The sequence below is a fragment of the Xenopus tropicalis genome, chromosome 5 (assembly GCF_000004195.4).
Source record: "Xenopus tropicalis strain Nigerian chromosome 5, UCB_Xtro_10.0, whole genome shotgun sequence".
NCBI classification, from domain to species: domain Eukaryota; kingdom Metazoa; phylum Chordata; class Amphibia; order Anura; family Pipidae; genus Xenopus; species Xenopus tropicalis.
Genome location: NC_030681.2, coordinates 162,249,894 through 162,270,276, shown reverse-complemented (window position 1 = coordinate 162,270,276; position 20,383 = coordinate 162,249,894). Strand labels below are relative to the sequence as shown.

At 55.4% G+C, this 20,383-nt stretch overlaps 2 protein-coding genes across 5 annotated transcripts in view; one reads left to right on the top strand and one right to left on the bottom strand.

Annotated features, from left to right (window-relative positions):
* cad (carbamoyl-phosphate synthetase 2, aspartate transcarbamylase, and dihydroorotase) overlaps positions 1-983 on the bottom strand; it is a 48,425-nt gene extending 47,442 nt beyond the window's left edge. The window contains exon 1 of one of the 3 annotated variants that reach the window (XM_031901932.1): positions 777-983. In XM_031901932.1, coding sequence (XP_031757792.1) covers positions 777-870 — 94 coding nt within the window. In that variant the 5' untranslated portion in view covers positions 871-983. The remainder of the gene's footprint in view (positions 1-776) is intronic. The other 2 variants (XM_031901930.1, XM_031901931.1) reach the window with 2 other exon arrangements.
* Positions 984-10,127: 9,144 nt separating this feature from the next.
* On the top strand, positions 10,128-19,566 carry LOC101731956 (sterile alpha motif domain-containing protein 12). 2 transcript variants are annotated; one of them, XM_031901944.1, is made up of 6 exons: positions 10,128-10,913; positions 12,787-12,861; positions 13,141-13,276; positions 14,781-14,921; positions 16,443-16,557; positions 18,435-19,566. In XM_031901944.1, exons 2-5 carry the CDS (start codon positions 12,844-12,846, stop codon positions 16,460-16,462), a joined length of 315 nt encoding a protein of 104 aa, XP_031757804.1. In that variant the 5' UTR covers positions 10,128-10,913; positions 12,787-12,843; the 3' UTR covers positions 16,463-16,557; positions 18,435-19,566. The 2 variants fall into 2 exon arrangements, 1 of the variants encoding a protein (XP_031757804.1); XR_004222650.1 differs by lacking the exon at positions 13,141-13,276.
* Positions 19,567-20,383: the final 817 nt, after the last annotated feature.

The following is a 20,383-nucleotide window of genomic DNA, read 5'->3' as shown; positions in this document are numbered from 1 at the left end:
TCTCAGCCCGGCACTCACACTCACACAGCTCTCTCAGGCCCTCACTCACACTCACACAGCTCTCTCAGCCCGACACTCACACAGCTCTCTCAGGCCCTCACTCACACAGCTCTCTCAGGCCCTCACTCACACAGCTCTCTCAGGCCCTCACTCACACAGCTCTCTCAGGCCCTCACTCACACAGCTCTCTCAGGCCCTCACTCACACAGCTCTCTCAGCCCGACACTCACACTCACACAGCTCTCTCAGCCCGACACTCACACAGCTCTCTCAGGTCCTCACTCACACAGCTCTCTCAGGCCGACACTCACACAGCTCTCTCAGGCCCTCACTCACACAGCTCTCTCAGGCCCTCACTCACACAGCTCTCTCAGGCCCTCACTCACACAGCTCTCTCAGCCCGACACTCACACAGCTCTCTCAGGCCCTCACTCACACAGCTCTCTCAGCCCGACACTCACACAGCTCTCTCAGGCCCTCACTCACACTCACACAGCTCTCTCAGGCCCTCACTCACACAGCTCTCTCAGCCCGACACTCACACTCACACAGCTCTCTCAGGCCCGCACTCACACAGCTCTCTCAGGCCCTCACTCACACTCACACAGCTCTCTCAGGCCCTCACTCACACTCACACAGCTCTCTCAGGCCCTCACTCACACTCACACAGCTCTCTCAGCCCGGCACTCACACTCACACAGCTCTCTCAGGCCCTCACTCACACTCACACAGCTCTCTCAGGCCGACACTCACACAATCCCGCTCCCGGTTCTCACCCACTTCCCCGGACACCGGACGCACCGCCCCGAACACGGTTCCGGATACCCGGGTTCCATCCTCCAGCAGTAGCACCGCAGTACCCGCAGCCATGTGTGCGCTTTGCCTGGGAAGCGCCGTACCGGACACGTGGTGTGGGGGGGGCGGGGCTAACCCTGTTCATGTGCCGGGAGGGGCGGGGAGACCCGGCAGGGGTGGGGATTGCGGGGCCAGTGGGCGGGGCTAATAAAGAAAACACACGGATTCATATATCCGCCAGCCTCATGGCTCCTCCTACTTATAGGGACTAAAGCCCTCAGAGGGGAAACTTGTGGCAGGGAAAGGGGAGGGGCTATGGATAGGCCCCTGGGGCAGGGAAAGGGGAGGGGCTATGGATAGGCCCCTGGGGCAGGGGAAGGGGAGGGGCTATGGATAGGCCCCTGGGGAAGGGGAGGGGCTATGGATAGGCCCCTGGGGCAGGGAAAGGGGAGGGGCTATGGATAGGCCCCTGGGGCAGGGGAAGGGGAGGGGCTATGGATAGGCCCCTGGGGCAGGGAAAGGGGAGGGGCTATGGATAGGCCCCTGGGGCAGGGAAAGGGGAGGGGCTATGGATAGGCCCCTGGGGCAGGGGAAGGGGAGGGGCTATGGATAGGCCCCTGGGGAAGGGGAGGGGCTATGGATAGGCCCCTGGGGAAGGGGAGGGGCTATGGATAGGCCCCTGGGGCAGGGGAAGGGGAGAGCTGGGCCGCTTGGAGAGAGTTAAAGGGACAGGAACCCCATTGGGAGAGCGATCCGTCCCTGACCCCAATGTTGCTTGCAAGGAGTCTCCCCCACCCCATGTCTCTCAAATGGTCTGTGCCCCGCCCCCCATGTCTCTCAAATGGTCTGTGCCCCGCCCCCCCATGTCTCTCAAATGGTCTGTGCCCCGCCCCCCATGTCTCTCAAATGGTCTGTGCCCCGCCCCCCATGTCTCTCAAATGGTCTGTGCCCCGCCCCCCATGTCTCTCAAATGGTCTGTGCCCCGCCCCCCATGTCTCTCAAATGGTCTGTGCCCCGCCCCCCATGTCTCTCAAATGGTCTGTGCCCCGCCCCCCATGTCTCTCAAATGGTCTGTGCCCCGCCCCCCATGTCTCTCAAATGGTCTGTGCCCCGCCCCCCATGTCTCTCAAATGGTCTGTGCCCCGCCCCCCATGTCTCTCAAATGGTCTGTGCCCCGCCCCCCATGTCTCTCAAATGGTCTGTGCCCCGCCCCCATGTCTCTCAAATGGTCTGTGCCCCGCCCCCCATGTCTCTCAAATGGTCTGTGCCCCGCCCCCCATGTCTCTCAAATGGTCTGTGCCCCGCCCCCATGTCTCTCAAATGGTCTGTGCCCCGCCCCCCATGTCTCTCAAATGGTCTGTGCCCCGCCCCCCATGTCTCTCAAATGGTCTGTGCCCCGCCCCCCCATGTCTCTCAAATGGTCTGTGCCCCGCCCCCCATGTCTCTCAAATGGTCTGTGCCCCGCCCCCCCATGTCTCTCAAATGGTCTGTGCCCCGCCCCCATGTCTCTCAAATGGTCTGTGCCCCGCCCCCCATGTCTCTCAAATGGTCTGTGCCCCGCCCCCCATGTCTCTCAAATGGTCTGTGCCCCGCCCCCCATGTCTCTCAAATGGTCTGTGCCCCGCCCCCCATGTCTCTCAAATGGTCTGTGCCCCGCCCCCCATGTCTCTCAAATGGTCTGTGCCCCGCCCCCCATGTCTCTCAAATGGTCTGTGCCCCGCCCCCCATGTCTCTCAAATGGTCTGTGCCCCGCCCCCCATGTCTCTCAAATGATCTGTGCCCCGCCCCCCCATGTCTCTCAAATGGTCTGTGCCCCGCCCCCCATGTCTCTCAAATGATCTGTGCCCCGCCCCCCATGTCTCTCAATCGATCTGTGCTCCGTCCCCCCATGTCTCTCATATGGTCTGTGCCCCGCCCCCCATGTCTCTCAACTGATCTGTGCCCCGCCCCCCATGTCTCTCAACTGATCTGTGCCCCGCCCCCCATGTCTCTCAAATGATCTGTGCCCCGCCCCCCATGTCTCTCAAATGATCTTTTTCCCCCTGCCCCCCCATGTCTCTCAAATGGTCTGTGCCCCGCCCCCCCATGTCTCTCAACTGATCTGTGCCCCACCCCCTTTGTCTCTCAAATGATCTGTGCCCCGCCCCCCCCATGTCTCTCAAATGGTATGTGCCCCGCCCCCCATGTCTCTCAAATGATCTGTGCCCCGCCCCCCCATGTCTCTCAAATGGTCTGTGCCCCGTCCCCCACCGGTCTCTCAAATGGTCTGTGCCCCTCCCCCCACTGGTCTCTCAAATGGTCTGTGCCCCGCCCCCCCATGTCTCTCAAATTGGTCTGTGCCCTGCCCCCCCACGGTCTCTCAAATGGTCTGTGCTCCCCCCACTTGTCTCTCAAATGGTCTGTGCCCCGCCCCCCCATGTCTCTCATATTGGTCTGTGCCCCGCCCCCCCATGTCTCTCAAAAACAAATGGTCTCTATGCCGCCCCATCCCTCAGTCCTATCTCTCCCCCAAATGGCCCATCCCTCACCCTCATCTCTCCCCCAAATGGCCCATCCCTCACCCTCATCTCTACTCCTAATGGTCCATCCCTCACCCTCATCTCTCCCCCAAATGGCCCATCCCTCACCCTCATCTCTACTCCTAATGGCCCATCCCTCATCTCTCCCCAAATGGCCCATCCCTCACCCTCATCTCTCTCCCAAATGGCCCATCCCTCATCCTCATCTCTCTCCCAAATGGCCCATCCCTCACCCTCATCTCTCCCCCAAATGGCCCATCCCTCACCCTCATCTCTCCCCCAAATGGCCCATCCCTCATCCTCATCTCTCTCCCAAATGGCCCATCCCTCATCTCTCCCCCAAATGGCCCATCCCTCACCCTCATCTCTCTCCCAAATGGCCCATCCCTCACCCTCATCTCTCCCCCAAATGGCCCATCCCTCACCCTCATCTCTCCCCCAAATGGCCCATCCCTCACCCTCATCTCTCCCCCAAATGGCCCATCCCTCATCCTCATCTCTCTCCCAAATGGCCCATCCCTCATCCTCATCTCTCCCCCAAATGGCCCATCCCTCATCCTCATCTCTCTCCCAAATGGCCCATCCCTCATCTCTCCCCCAAATGGCCCATCCCTCACCCTCATCTCTCTCCCAAATGGCCCATCCCTCACCCTCATCTCTCCCCCAAATGGCCCATCCCTCACCCTCATCTCTCCCCCAAATGGCCCATCCCTCATCCTCATCTCTCCCCCAAATGGCCCATCCCTCATCCTCATCTCTCTCCCAAATGGCCCATCCCTCATCCTCATCTCTCCCCCAAATGGCCCATCCCTCATCCTCATCTCTCCCCCAAATGGCCCATCCCTCATCCTCATCTCTCCCCCAAATGGCTCATCCCTCACCCTCATCTCTCCCCCAAATGGCCCATCCCTCAGCCCTATCTCTCCCCCAAATGGCCCATCCCTCACCCTCATCTCTCCCCCAAATGGCCCATCCCTCACCCTCATCTCTCCCCCAAATGGCCCATCCCTCACCCTCATCTCTCCCCCAAATGGCCCATCCCTCATCCTCATCTCTCCCCCAAATGGCCCATCCCTCACCCTCATCTCTACTCCTAATGGTCCATCCCTCACCCTCATCTCTCCCCCAAATGGCCCATCCCTCACCCTCATCTCTACTCCTAATGGCCCATCCCTCACCCTCATCTCTCCCCCAAATGGCCCATCCCTCACCCTCATCTCTCTCCCAAATGGCCCATCCCTCACCCTCATCTCTACTCCTAATGGTCCATCCCTCACCCTCATCTCTCCCCCAAATGGCCCATCCCTCACCCTCATCTCTCCCCCAAATGGCCCATCCCTCAGCCCTATCTCTCCCCAAATGGCCCATCCCTCACCCTCATCTCTCCCCCAAATGGGCCCATCCCTCAGCCCTATCTCTCCCCCAAATGGCCCATCCCTCAGCCCTATCTCTCCCCAAATGGCCCATCCCTCACCCTCATCTCTCCCCCAAATGGCCCATCCCTCACCCTCATCTCTCCCCCAAATGGCCCATCCCTCAGCCCTATCTCTCCCCCAAATGGCCCATCCCTCACCCTCATCTCTCCCCCAAATGGCCCATCCCTCAGCCCTATCTCTCCCCCAAATGGCCCATCCCTCACCCTCATCTCTACTCCTAATGGTCCATCCCTCACCCTCATCTCTCCCCCAAATGGCCCATCCCTCACCCTCATCTCTACTCCTAATGGTCCATCCCTCACCCTCATCTCTCCCCCAAATGGCCCATCCCTCACCCTCATCTCTCCCCCAAATGGCCCATCCCTCACCCTCATCTCTCCCCCAAATGGCCCATCCCTCAGCCCTATCTCTCCCCCAAATGGCCCATCCCTCACCCTCATCTCTACTCCTAATGGTCCATCCCTCACCCTCATCTCTCCCCCAAATTGCCCATCCCTCACCCTCATCTCTACTCCTAATGGTCCATCCCTCACCCTCATCTCTCCCCCAAATGGCCCATCCCTCACCCTCATCTCTCCCCCAAATTGCCCATCCCTCACCCTCATCTCTACTCCTAATGGTCCATCCCTCACCCTCATCTCTCCCCCAAATGGCCCATCCCTCACCCTCATCTCTCCCCCAAATGGCCCATCCCTCACCCTCATCTCTCCCCCAAATGGCCCATCCCTCAGCCCTATCTCTCCCCCAAATGGCCCATCCCTCACCCTCATCTCTACTCCTAATGGTCCATCCCTCACCCTCATCTCTCCCCCAAATTGCCCATCCCTCACCCTCATCTCTACTCCTAATGGTCCATCCCTCACCCTCATCTCTCCCCCAAATGGCCCATCCCTCACCCTCATCTCTCCCCCAAATGGCCCATCCCTCACCCTCATCTCTCCCCCAAATGGCCCATCCCTCAGCCCTATCTCTCCCCCAAATGGCCCATCCCTCACCCTCATCTCTCCCCCAAATGGCCCATCCCTCACCCTCATCTCTCCCCCAAATGGCCCATCCCTCAGCCCTATCTCTCCCCCAAATGGCCCATCCCTCACCCTCATCTCTCCCCCAAATGGCCCATCCCTCAGCCCTATCTCTCCCCCAAATGGCCCATCCCTCAGCCCTATCTCTCCCCCAAATGGCCCATCCCTCATCCTCATCTCTCCCCCAAATGGCCCATCCCCCATCCTCATCTCTCCCCCAAATGGCCCATCCCTCACCCTCATCTCTCCCCCAAATGGCCCATCCCTCAGCCCTATCTCTCCCCCAAATGGCCCATCCCTCACCCTCATCTCTCCCCCAAATGGCCCATCCCTCACCCTCATCTCTCCCCCAAATGGCCCATCCCTCACCCTCATCTCTCCCCCAAATGGCCCATCCCTCATCCTCATCTCTCCCCCAAATGGCCCATCCCTCACCCTCATCTCTACTCCTAATGGTCCATCCCTCACCCTCATCTCTCCCCCAAATGGCCCATCCCTCACCCTCATCTCTACTCCTAATGGCCCATCCCTCACCCTCATCTCTCCCCCAAATGGCCCATCCCTCACCCTCATCTCTCTCCCAAATGGCCCATCCCTCACCCTCATCTCTACTCCTAATGGTCCATCCCTCACCCTCATCTCTCCCCCAAATGGCCCATCCCTCACCCTCATCTCTCCCCCAAATGGCCCATCCCTCAGCCCTATCTCTCCCCCAAATGGCCCATCCCTCACCCTCATCTCTCCCCCAAATGGCCCATCCCTCAGCCCTATCTCTCCCCCAAATGGCCCATCCCTCACCCTCATCTCTCCCCCAAATGGCCCATCCCTCACCCTCATCTCTCCCCCAAATGGCCCATCCCTCAGCCCTATCCCTCCCCCAAATGGCCCATCCCTCACCCTCATCTCTCCCCCAAATGGCCCATCCCTCAGCCCTATCTCTCCCCCAAATGGCCCATCCCTCACCCTCATCTCTACTCCTAATGGTCCATCCCTCACCCTCATCTCTCCCCCAAATGGCCCATCCCTCACCCTCATCTCTACTCCTAATGGTCCATCCCTCACCCTCATCTCTCCCCCAAATGGCCCATCCCTCACCCTCATCTCTCCCCCAAATGGCCCATCCCTCACCCTCATCTCTCCCCCAAATGGCCCATCCCTCAGCCCTATCTCTCCCCCAAATGGCCCATCCCTCACCCTCATCTCTACTCCTAATGGTCCATCCCTCACCCTCATCTCTCCCCCAAATTGCCCATCCCTCACCCTCATCTCTACTCCTAATGGTCCATCCCTCACCCTCATCTCTCCCCCAAATGGCCCATCCCTCACCCTCATCTCTCCCCCAAATGGCCCATCCCTCAGCCCTATCTCTCCCCCAAATGGCCCATCCCTCACCCTCATCTCTCCCCCAAATGGCCCATCCCTCACCCTCATCTCTCCCCCAAATGGCCCATCCCTCAGCCCTATCTCTCCCCCAAATGGCCCATCCCTCACCCTCATCTCTCCCCCAAATGGCCCATCCCTCAGCCCTATCTCTCCCCCAAATGGCCCATCCCTCAGCCCTATCTCTCCCCCAAATGGCCCATCCCTCATCCTCATCTCTCCCCCAAATGGCCCATCCCCCATCCTCATCTCTCCCCCAAATGGCCCATCCCTCACCCTCATCTCTCCCCCAAATGGCCCATCCCTCAGCCCTATCTCTCCCCCAAATTGCCCATCCCTCACCCTCATCTCTCCCCCAAATGGCCCATCCCTCACCCTCATCTCTCCCCCAAATGGCCCATCCCTCACCCTCATCTCTCCCCCAAATGGCCCATCCCTCACCCTCATCTCTCCCCCAAATGGCCCATCCCTCACCCTCATCTCTCCCCCAAATGGCCCATCCCTCACCCTCATCTCTCCCCAAATGGCCCATCCCTCATCCTCATCTCTCCCCCAAATGGCCCATCCCTCAGCCCTATCTCTCCCCCAAATGGCCCATCCTTCACCCTAATCTCTCCCCCAAATGGCCCATCCCTCACCCTCATCTCTACTCCTAATGGTCCATCCCTCATCCTCATCTCTACTCCTAATGGCCCATCCCTCATCCTCATCTCTACTCCTAATGGCCCATCCCTCATCCTCATCTCTCTCCCCCAAATGGCCCATCCCTCATCCTCATCTCTCTGAAGTTATGTACCCCTCACCCTCATCTCTCACCCAAATGGCCCAACCCTCAGCCCTGTCTCTCTCCCTATTGGCTCTCCCACATAATCCATCTCTTCTCTGTATCTCTCTCCCATGTAGGTCCATTCATGAGCCCTAGCTCTCCCATGTGGTTCATCCCTCACCCCCTCTCTGGCACAAGCGGGGCATCTCATTATCATCTCTCCCCCAAATTGTCCATCCCTCACACCTATTTCCCAAGTTTATCATCATCCCATCTTTGCCCCAAATGGTCAATCCCTCATCGCTCTCCCAAGGGATTAATTCCCATCTTTCTCCTGCAAGTGGTCAATTTCTCATTTTCATCTCTCTCCCAAGTGGTCCACCCCTCATACCCACCTTTCTCCCATGTGGTCTATCCCCTTAAATTGTACATCCCTTATCCACATCTTCCCTAAGTTCTCCATCCATCAGCCCCATCTCTCTCCCAAGTGCTCCATCCCCCACTCACTCAAGAGGACTATCCCTCATACCCATCTCTCTCCCAAGCAGTCCATCTCCAAGCCCTCCCCAAGTGGTACATCCGTCTCTGCCATTCAAGTAGTGAATTCCTCATCGCTCTCCCAAGTGATCCATCCCCATATCTCTTCCCCAAGTGGTCCATCCCTCACTCCCAGCTCTCCCCCAAGTGGTCCATCCCCAGCCCAAGGTGAGCCATTTTTTGTGGGCTACAGATGGGCCATTCCTTGTGCTCCTTAGATGAGCCAATGCTTTTGGACGATGGTGAGACATCCCTTGTGGGCTCTAGATGAGCCATTACTGGACTCTGGATGAGCAATTTTTTGTGGACCCTAGATGAGCTATTCCTTGTGGGCCCTATAGGAGCTCTTCTTTGTGGCCTATAAATGAGCCATTCCTTGTGGGCCCTATAGGAGCTCTTCTTTGTGGGCTGTAGATGAGCCATTCATTGTGGGCCCTATAGGAGTTCTTCTTTGTGGGCTGTAGATGAGCCATTCTTTGTGGGCCCTATCAGAGCTCTTCTTTGTGGGCAGTAGATGAGCCATTCATTGTGGACCCTATCAGAGCTCTTCTTTGTGGGCAGTAGATGAGCCATTCCTTGTGGGCCCTATCAGAGCTCTTCTTTGTGGGCAGTAGATGAGCCATTCATTGTGGGCCCTATCAGAGCTCTTCTTTGTGGCCTATAAATGAGCCATTCCTTGTGGGCCCTATCAGAGCTCTTCTTTGTGGGCAGTAGATGAGCCATTCATTGTGGGCCCTATAGGAGCTCTTCTTTGTGGGCAGTAGATGAGCCATTCCTTGTGGGCCCTATAGGAGCTCTTCTTTGTGGGCAGTAGATGAGCCATTCCTTGTGGGCCCTATCAGAGCTCTTCTTTGTGGGCAGTAGATGAGCCATTCCTTGTGGGCCCTATCAGAGCTCTTCTTTGTGGGCAGTAGATGAGCCATTTCCAAGAGGAGGCCATTTATTGTGAGCTGTAGATGAATTATTCCTTATGAGCCCTAAAAGAACCAATCCTTGCGGGCCTCAGATAAGGTATTTGTGTGCCGTGGGTGAGCGAGGGGTAAGTACAGATACTGTATTCAGTGTACTTACTGTATTCCCTGTTTACTAATGGTATTCCCTGTATCTCCTGTATTTACTGTACTTACCTTATTCCCTGTGTACTTACTGTTTTCCCTGTACTGTATGGCGTTTCCTAACTTGTGCAACATGGGGTGTGTGGGGGGGTGGATTCCTATGTGTGTGCCCCCCTGCACAGTGTGGTGGGACACAGGGCCGCCTGGGGCTACTCTTGAAAGTGCAGATCATGAGGCAAAAATGGGAAAAACATGGCGGTTTGCTCTCGTGCAGCTTCTAAATGAGGCCAATAGCGTTTCCCATGAATCATTGCAGCGTCACAGCAATATGCAGCGACTTAGTGATTCTTTTTGTTCATTAAAGGCAAACTAAGTCTCTGTGTATTAAATAATATGTTTCCAACGCTTCCTTTTCAGAAGACACAACCCAGCATTCCTTTTAGATTTGACTGTAATCCCAGGAAGCTGAGGTTATTGCAGGCAGGTGCCTGGGGCTAAGTAAATATACCTGCCCCCCCCCCGCACACCTGGACTCACACTGTACAGGAATGCAGGCATTTACTGCTGCCAGGTGGGAGGGAGCGAGGGAAAGGGTGCGGTGATGTGCTGGATAAAGCCTGAGGGAAGGGGAGGGAAAGCAGCAAAGTGTTGCACCTCTGCTGGGAACTCAGAGGAGAATAACAGTGTGGGACTTCTACGTACAACTGAGAGGGACAAGAACAGTTTGGGGGCTCCCAGAGAAGAAGACAGAAGGTGAGAATAAGGTGATGCCCCAGGGCAGAGACGGGAAAGACCATTGTGGCACTGTGAAAGCTCAAGTCGAAGGCAGAGAAGGACATAAACAAGGTGGGACCTTCAGCTGAAGGCAAAGAAGGACATAAACAAGGTGAGACCTTCAGCTGAAGGCAAAGAAGGACATAAACAAGGTGGGACCTTCAGCTGAAGGCAAAGAAGGACATAAACAAGGTGAGACCTTCAGCTGAAGGCAAAGAAGGACATAAACAAGGTGGGACCTACAGTCGAGGCAGAGAAGAACAAGGTGGGACCTACAGTCAAGGCAGAGAAGAACAAGAACAAGGTGGGACATACAGTCGAGGCAGAGAAGGACAAGAACAAGGTGGGACCTTCAGCTGAAGGCAAAGAAGGACATAAACAAGGGGGGACCTACAGTCAAGGAGGAGAAGGACAAGAACAAGGTGGGAACTACAGTCAAGCAGAGAAGGACAAGAACAAGGTGGTACCTTCAGCTGAAGGCAAAGTGGAACAAGAACAAGGTGGGACCTTCAGCTGAAGGCAAAGTGGGACAAGAACAAGGTGGGACCTACAGTGAAGGCAGAGAAGGACAACAACAAGGGGGGACCCCCTGGTGAAGAACAGAGACACTGTGGGGCCGCCATGATGAGGTGAGTGACAGAACAGTAATGCTTGAGAATGGAAGTAGAACTAGAGGAGGAGATGGAAGGAAGAGTTTGGTTGACACTGGCTGAAAAGGTCTGTGATCAGTTACTTGTGCACTTACACCTACAGCTAAACACAACTAGATCAGTTACTCTGGGGCATGGGGGGTGGCACCCCATTCTGTGTCACGTTGTATGGAGGCCCAGGAGACAAGAGGGATAATTTCCACAGGAGGGATAGATAGTGCCCATTGGGGGCACAGGAGGGATAGATAGTCCCCATTGGGGGCACAGGAGGGATAGATAGTGCCCATTGGGGGCACAGGAGGGATAGATAGCTCCCATTGGGGGCACAGGAGGAATAGATAGTGCCCATTGGGGGCACAGGAGGAATAGATAGTGCCCATTGGGGGCACAGGAGGGATAGATAGTGCCCATTGGGGGCACAGGAGGGATAGATAGCTCCCATTGGGGGGCACAGGAGGGAAGGATAGCTCCCATTGGGGGCATAGGAGGGATAGATAGTGCCCATTGGGGGCACAGGAGGGATAAATAGCTCCCATTGGGGGGGACAGGAGGGATAGATAGTGCCCATTGGGGGGGACAAGAGGGATAGATAGTGCCCATTGGGGGGACAGGAGGGATAGATAGTGCCCATTGGGGGCACAGGAGGGATAGATAGTGCCCATTGGGGGCACAGGAGGGATAAATAGCTCCCATTGGGGGGGACAGGAGGGATAGATAGTGCCCATTGGGGCACAGGAGGGATAGATAGTGCCCATTGGGGGGGACAGGAGGGATAGATAGTGCCCATTGGGGGCACAGGAGGGATAGATAGTGCCCATTGGGGGCACAGGAGGGATAGATAGCTCCCATTGGGGGGCTCAGGAGGGATAGATAGTGCCCATTGGGGCACAGGAGGGATAGATAGCTCCCATTGGGGGCACAGGAGGGATAGATAGTGCCCATTGGGGGCACAGGAGGGATAGATAGTGCCCATTGGGGGCACAGGAGGAATAGATAGTGCCCATTGGGGGGCTCAGGAGGGATAGATAGTGCCCATTGGGGGCACAGGAGGGATAGATAGCTCCCATTGGGGGCACAGGAGGGATAGATAGTGCCCATTGGGGGCACAAGAGGGATAGATAGTGCCCATTGGGGGCACAGGAGGGATAGATAGCTCCCATTGGGGGCACAGGAGGGATAGATAGCTCCCATTGGGGGGCTCAGGAGGGATAGATAGTGCCCATTGGGGGCACAGGAGGGATAGATAGCTCCCATTGGGGGCACAGGAGGGATAGATAGTGCCCATTGGGGGCACAGGAGGGATAGATAGTGCCCATTGGGGGCACAGGAGGGATAGATAGTGCCCATTGGGGGCACAGGAGGGATAGATAGCTCCCATTGGGGGCACAGGAGGGATAGATAGTGCCCATTGGGGGCACAGGAGGGATAGATAGTGCCCATTGGGGGCACAGGAGGGATAGATAGCTCCCATTGGGGGCACAGGAGGGATAGATATTGCCCATTGGGGGCACAGGAGGGACAGTGCCATTGAGAGACACAAGAGACTGCTCTTCCTTTTCCATAGAGAGACAGGAGAGTTTCTGGGTGTGTCGGAGTGGGACATGTCCCTACCTGCTGTGCATCCGTTTGTATAGAAGCCTTCAGGTCACACAGTGAGCCTTCCTCACTCCTCCTCTTCATCATCACCCCCCCCCATAAGTGCAGGGAAGTATTATAGGCGCTGGGATTGAAAGGGACAACTCGGGGTTCAGCAGAGGAAGCAGCTTGTACAGTGTAAATGGGGTTCCTACGGGGGGCGCACTATATATACTGTATATATATATATCTCTGAGTGTGACTGACTCTCCCACAGAGACTGCTCAGGAAGCAGAGACATCTGAGGGAACCAAAGTGACTCCCCAACCGACCAATGGCTGAGGCTTCCCAGGTAAATATGTGAGTGTGAGTGTGCCTCAGTGAGTGTGCCCTAGGATAGAGTGTACTATGTTCCTCACTGGTTCCAACAAGCCACACCCCTTCTGCATAATTAACTAATAATGCCCCTGTAAGTCCTACCCCCAGGTGTAAATACCCTGCTGCCCCACCCTATATTCTCTATTACTGGGCAAAGTGTGAGTGAAACTCCCGTACAACTGAGCCCAAAGCTGCAGAACCCTGTGTATACCCCCCCCTCACCATCTTGTGTTTGGCCCCTGGGGCCCGGCAGCCTGTAGGGGACGAGGAGGTTTGGGAGAAGCCGGTGAGCGAGTGGACAGTACAGGACGTGTGTCTGTGGCTCCAGTATGGACCCTTACAAGATGGCGCGGGCCTGGTACAGGCTGCCTATACTCACAGTATCTCAGGTAAGTCTCTGGGGGGGGGAGTGGGCCTGGTACAGGCTGCCTATACTCACAGTATCTCAGGTAAGTCTCTGGGGGGGGGGAGTGGGCCTGGTACAGGCTGCCTATACTCACAGTATCTCAGGTAAGTCTCTGGGGGGGGGAGTGGGCCTGGTACAGGCTGCCTATACTCACAGTATCTCAGGTAAGTCTCTGGGGGGGGGGGAGTGGGCCTGGTACAGGCTGCCTATACTCACAGTATCTCAGGTAAGTCTCTGGGGGGGAGTGGGCCTGGTACAGGCTGCCTATACTCACAGTATCTCAGGTAAGTCTCTGGGGGGGGAGTGGGCCTGGTACAGGCTGCCTATACTCACAGTATCTCAGGTAAGTCTCTGGGGGGGGAGTGGGCCTGGTACAGGCTGCCTATACTCACAGTATCTCAGGTAAGTCTCTGGGGGGGGGGAGTGGGGTTGGTACAGGCTGCCTATACTCACAGTATCTCAGGTAAGTCTCTGGGGGGGGGAGTGGGCTTGGTACAGGCTGCCTATACTCACAGTATCTCAGGTAAGTCTCTGGGGGGGGAGTGGGGTTGGTACAGGCTGCCTATACTCACAGTATCTCAGGTAAGTCTCTGGGGGGGGAGTGGGGTTGGTACAGGCTGCCTATACTCACAGTATCTCAGGTAAGTCTCTGGGGGGGGAGTGGGGTTGGTACAGGCTGCCTATACTCACAGTATCTCAGGTAAGTCTCTGGGGGGGGAGTGGGGTTGGTACAGGCTGCCTATACTCACAGTATCTCAGGTAAGTCTCTGGGGGGGGAGTGGGCCTGGTACAGGCTGCCTATACTCACAGTATCTCAGGTAAGTCTCTGGGGGGGGGAGTGGGCTTGGTACAGGCTGCCTATACTCACAGTATCTCAGGTAAGTCTCTGGGGGGGGGAGTGGGGTTGGTACAGGCTGCCTATACTCACAGTATCTCAGGTAAGTCTCTGGGGGGGGAGTGGGGTTGGTACAGGCTGCCTATACTCACAGTATGTCAGGTAAGTCTCTGGGGGGGGGGAGTGGGCCTGGTACAGGCTGCCTATACTCACAGTATCTCAGGTAAGTCTCTGGGGGGGGAGTGGGGCTGGTACAGGCTGCCTATACTCACAGTATCTCAGGTAAGTCTCTGGGGGGGAGTGGGGTTGGTACAGGCTGCCTATACTCACAGTATCTCAGGTAAGTCTCTGGGGGGGGAGTGGGCCTGGTACAGGCTGCCTATACTCACAGTATCTCAGGTAAGTCTCTGGGGGGGGGAGTGGGCCTGGTACAGGCTGCCTATACTCACAGTATCTCAGGTAAGTCTCTGGGGGTGGGGAGTGGGCCTGGTACAGGCTGCCTATACTCACAGTATCTCAGGTAAGTCTCTGGGGGGGGAGTGGGCCTGGTACAGGCTGCCTATACATTTGGGGAAGGCGCTGATTGGCTCATTCATTCCCCACTGAGTATAAACATCTCTGTATGAAACTACGGCACAATGTTCCCTCTCAGGTCGGGCTCTGCTGAGACTGACGGACAGTTTGCTGAAGAGGATGGGGATTTACCAGGAGAAGCTCCGGAGACTAATTCTTGTGGAAGTTCTAGAATTGCGACTACAGCAAGAGCTGCACCAACTACTGCACATCACTGATGGTGAGTGAGGCGGGCAAGAAAGTGGCTGGAGAGAAGCACTGGCATGGAGTAAGGGCGGATGATGAAGGGTTGGGAAGTTGAAGGATTGGGGTAACAGATGAAGGGAAGGAGATGGGCGGATGATGAAGGGTTGGGGAGTTGGAGGATTGGGGTAACAGATGAAGGGAAGGAGATGGGCGGATGATGAAGGGTTGGGGAGTTGGAGGATTGGGGTAACAGATGAAGGGAAGGAGATGGGCGGATGATGAAGGGTTGGGGAGTTGGAGGATTGGGGTAACAGATGAAGGGAAGGAGATGGGCGGATGATGAAGGGTTGGGGAGTTGGAGGATTGGGGTAACAGATGAAGGGAAGGAGATGGGCGGATGATGAAGGGTTGGGGAGTTGGAGGATTGGGGTAACAGATGAAGGGAAGGAGATGGGCGGATGATGAAGGGTTGGGGAGTTGGAGGATTGGGGAACAGATGAAGGGAAGGAGATGGGCGGATGATGAAGGGTTGGGAAGTTGGAGGATTGGGGTAACAGATGAAGGGAAGGAGATGGGCGGATGATGAAGGGTTGGGAAGTTGGAGGATTGGGGGTAACAGATGAAAGGAAGGAGATGGGCGGTGATGAAGGGTTGGGAAGTTGGAGGATTGGGGTAACAGATGAAGGGAAGGAGATGGGAGGATGATGAAGGGTTGGGGAGTTGGAGGATTGGGGTAACAGATGAAGGGAAGGAGATGGGAGGATGATGAAGGGTTGGGGAGTTGGAGGATTGGGGTAACAGATGAAGGGAAGGAGATGGGAGGATGATGAAGGGTTGGGGAGTTGGAGGATTGGGGTAACAGATGAAGGGAAGGAGATGGGAGGATGATGAAGGGTTGGGGAGTTGGAGGATTGGGGTAACAGATGAAGGGAAGGAGATGGGAGGATGATGAAGGGTTGGGGAGTTGGAGGATTGGGGTAACAGATGAAGGGAAGGAGATGGGAGGATGATGAAGGGTTGGGGAGTTGAAGGATTGTGGGTATTGATAGAGGAAAGTAAATGAGTGGATGATGAGTATAAATGTTGAAGGTTTGGGGAAACGGATGGAGGCAGAGGAGGCAGAGGAGGCAGAAGGACAACACTGAGAAGTTTGGGGGTTATGGTGGGAGTGAAGGAGAGGAGCAGTAACGCTGGCAGGATGGAAAGTCCAAGTGTTTTGCAGTAATTACAGTATTATGTAACTATGCTCAGTGCAGGGCAACAGTACATTATAGTTTCATTACTTCAGATACTTTCATTTATTGGTGTTACTGTTCCTTTAAGGAAGAGAAATGATGAAGGATATGATTGGCTGAGACCATGTGGTGCAAGTGTTGGTTAAAAGATAATGATTTCTGTCACAAAAGATTTGGGGTTCGCTAAATCCCACAATAGTGGTGCATCCCTACTCATTACTATGCGGGCCCGCCCCTCATACCCTACTAGGAACCCCGTGTATGGGAGGGGCCACAACATGGCTGATGCTCACATTTCCCCCCTCTGGTTTCCCTCTTAGGATTCGGTGACCAACGGTAGGAAAATTCCATTCGGGCTGGGTGAGGGGCCCCCACAACTGCTCATTAGCCCCGTGTTGGGGAGGGGTGCCGGCGCCATCTGGCCAACTGGAATAGGTGGGTACCATGTGACTAAACTGCCTAAGCTCCTAAATATCATGGGCATGAGGGATGGGAGTATTACTATGGGTAATGGGGGAGGAGCTAGTGAAGGATAATTCTTTTGAGGTATATCCATACAGGACAATAACATTGCAATAATTGATAATCTTGTCCTACTGTCTCCATCTTGTTCTACTGTCTCCATCTTGTCCTACTGTCTCCATCTTGTCCTACTGTCTCCATCTTGTTCTACTGTCTCCATCTTGTCCTACGGTCTCCATCTTGTCCTACTGTCTCCATCTTGTCCTACTGTCTCCATCTTGTTCTACTGTCTCCATCTTGTCCTACTGTCTCCATCTTGTTCTACTGTCTCCATCTTGTCCTACTGTCTCCATCTTGTCCTACTGTCTCCATCTTGTCCTACTGTCTCCATCTTGTTCTACTGTCTCCATCTTGTCCTACTGTCTCCATCTTGTCCTACTGTCTCCATCTTGTTCTACTGTCTCCATCTTGTCCTACTGTCTCCATCTTGTCCTACTGTCTCCATCTTGTCCTACTGTCTCCATCTTGTCCTACTGTCTCCATCTTGTTCTACTGTCTCCATCTTGTCCTACTGTCTCCATCTTGTTCTACTGTCTCCATCTTGTCCTACTGTCTCCATCTTGTTCTACTGTCTCCATCTTGTCCTACTGTCTCCATCTTGTCCTACTGTCTCCATCTTGTCCTACTGTCTCCATCTTGTCCTACTGTCTCCATCTTGTTCTACTGTCTCCATCTTGTCCTACTGTCTCCATCTTGTCCTACTGTCTCCATCTTGCCCTACTGTCTCATCTTGTCCCTCTGCTACTGTTTCCATCTTGTCCTACTGTCCTTTCCATCTTGCCCTACTGTTTCCTTCTTGCCCTACTGTCTCCATCTTGCCCTACTGTTTCCTTCTTGCCATACTGTCCCCATCTTGCCCTACTGTCTCCATCTTGCCCTACTGTCTCCATCTTGCCCTACTGTCCCCATCTTGCCCTACTGTCTCCATCTTACCCTACTGTCCCCATCTTGCCCTACTGTCTCCATCTTGCCCTACTGTCCTCCATCTTGCCCTACTGTCCCCATCTTGCCCTACTGTCTCCATCTTGCCCTACTGTCCCCATCTTGCCCTACTGTCTCCATCTTGCCCTACTGTCCCCATCTTGCCCTACTGTCTCCATCTTGCCCTACTGTCTCCATCTTGCCCTACTGTCCCCATCTTGCCCTACTGTCTCCATCTTGCCCTACTGTCCCCATCTTTCCCTACTGTCTCCATCTTGCCCTACTGTCTCCATCTTGCCCTACTGTCCCCATCTTGCCCTACTGTTTCCTTCTTGCCCTACTGTCTCCATCTTGCCCTACTGTTTCCTTCTTGTCCTACTGTCCCCATCTTGCCCTACTGTCCCCATCTTGCCCTACTGTCTCCATCTTGCCCTACTGTCCCCATCTTGCCCTACTATTTCCTTCTTGCCCTACTGTCTCCATCTTGCCCTACTGTTTCCTTCTTGCCCTACTGACCCCATCTTGCCCTACTATTTCCTTCTTGCCCTACTGTCTCCATCTTGCCCTACTGTCTCCATCTTGCCCTACTGTCTCCATCTTGCCCTACTGTCTCCATCTTGCCCTACTGTCCCCATCTTGTCCTACTGTCTCCATCTTGTCCTACTGTCTCCATCTTGCCCTACTGTCTCCATCTTGCCCTGCTGTCTCCATCTTGCCCTACTGTCTCCATCTTGCCCTACTGTCTCCATCTTGCCCTACTGTTTCCTTCTTGCCCTATTCTTGTCAGAATAACTCCTTGAAACAAAGAGCGCTCTCTCTAGCAGTCACACAGCGCTAAGTGTAACAACATGTCCTGATTCTAATTGCAGAGAAAGAGCCCAATGTCAGGCCACCAAAATCAGAAAAAAGTACCATAAAATGGCCAATAGCATTGAGAAATGGACACCTGCCATTATTCCCTGGGGTGAATGATCCATGGACCAAGTAAGGGCCACACAGACCGAGTAAGGGGCACATGGATCAAGTAACGGGCACATGGACCGAGTAAGGGCCAAATGGACCGAGTATGGGCTACATGGACCGAGTAAGGGCCAAATGGACCGAGTAAGGGCCACAAGGATCGAGTAAGGGCCCACACGTAACAGGCACATGGATCGAGTAACGGGCACATGGATCGAGTAACGGGCACATGGATCGAGTAACGGGCACATGGATCGAGTAACGGGCACATGGATCGAGTAACGGGCACATGCATCGAGTAACGGGCACATGGATCGAGTAACGGGCACATGGATCGAGTAAGGGCCACATGGACCGAGTAAGGGCCACATGGACCGAGTAAGGGCCACATGGACCGAGTAAGGGCCACATGGACCGAGTAAGGGCCACATGGATCGAGTAAGGGCCACATGGACCGAGTAAGGGCCACATGGACCGAGTAACGGGCACATGGACCGAGTAACGGGCACATGGACCGAGTAAGGGCCGCATGGACCGAGTAAGGGCCGCATGGATCGAGTAAGGGCCGCATGGATCGAGTAAGGGCCGCATGGATCGAGTAAGGGCCGCATGGATCGAGTAAGGGCCGCATGGATCGAGTAAGGGCCGCATGGATCGAGTAAGGGCCGCATGGATCGAGTAAGGGCCGCATGGGCCGAGTAAGGGCCGCATGGACCGAGTAAGGGCCGCATGGATCGAGTAAGGGCCGCATGGATCGAGTAAGGGCCGCATGGATCGAGTAAGGGCCGCATGGATCGAGTAAGGGCCGCATGGACCGAGTAAGGGCCGCATGGAACATTCCGCCAATTCCATTCATACAGGATAACCCTGGGGAGGGATGGGGCGCTGTACGGGTGGCACCATGGGACAAACTACTGAGCTGACTCGGCTACAGGGGGAATTGACTTTCATCTTGTGAAACAGTCTCTGTGCTGCGCTGCGGAACCTGTCGGTGCCATATAGTTACTGGGTGTAATAAACTAATGGGATGAGTTATTGTTACCTGCCCATCAGGGAGTTTCCCTCCTTATTGTCACCCCCAGGCAGCCAATGGCGATTCTGCCCCCCCCAACATGAGAAGTGCTCCAACCACTAGTAACCGATTCACCCCCACCAACCCCACCATCAACCGATTCACCCCCACCAACCCCACCATCTACCCACTCACCCCCACCAACCCCACCATTTCTATCCCACTCATATCCTCACCACCTTTTATTTTCCCTACTCTATCACCCACTCACGCGCCAACCAACACCCACATCTTACCAACTTCACTTCCACTACCCCCAATTTTTTTTTTTTTTATTTTATTAAAATTAATTTTTTATTCCCCATGTCCTTCCCAATCCGAAATTCCCCACCCCAACCCACCCCACCATCAACGCGATCCACCCCATCAACCCCACATCTACCACTCACCCACCAACCCCCCATCGAACGATTACCCCAACCAACTCCTACCATTCTAGCCACTCACACCAATCGCCACCATCAACCGATCACCCCACCAACCTCACCCATAACCACTCAACGACCCACCAAGCTCCCCATTCTACCATCACCCCACAACCACCATCACCGACTCACCCCCACCCCACCCCACCATCAAACCGACTAACCCACCACCCCCCCATCCAATCCCACTCAACCCCCACACCCACAGAACCCCCACCCACAACCCACCATCAACCCGCTCACTCCCCACCAATCCCTACCAATCAGCCACTCACCCTCTCACCAATTTCCACTTACTCGCCGTCACCCCACCAACCACCACCATCAACTCCGCTCGACAGCCCCACCAACCCCCACCATC

What these genes read in the sequence shown, in the direction of transcription:
- LOC101731956 (XM_031901944.1), top strand. An exon ending in CTATACTCACAGTATCTCAG is followed by an intron (nt 13,277 to 14,780) that starts GTAAGTCTCTGG and finishes GTTCCCTCTCAG; the next exon opens with GTCGGGCTCTGCTGAGACTG. An exon ending in ACTACTGCACATCACTGATG is followed by an intron (nt 14,922 to 16,442) that starts GTGAGTGAGGCG and finishes TTTCCCTCTTAG; the next exon opens with GATTCGGTGACCAACGGTAG.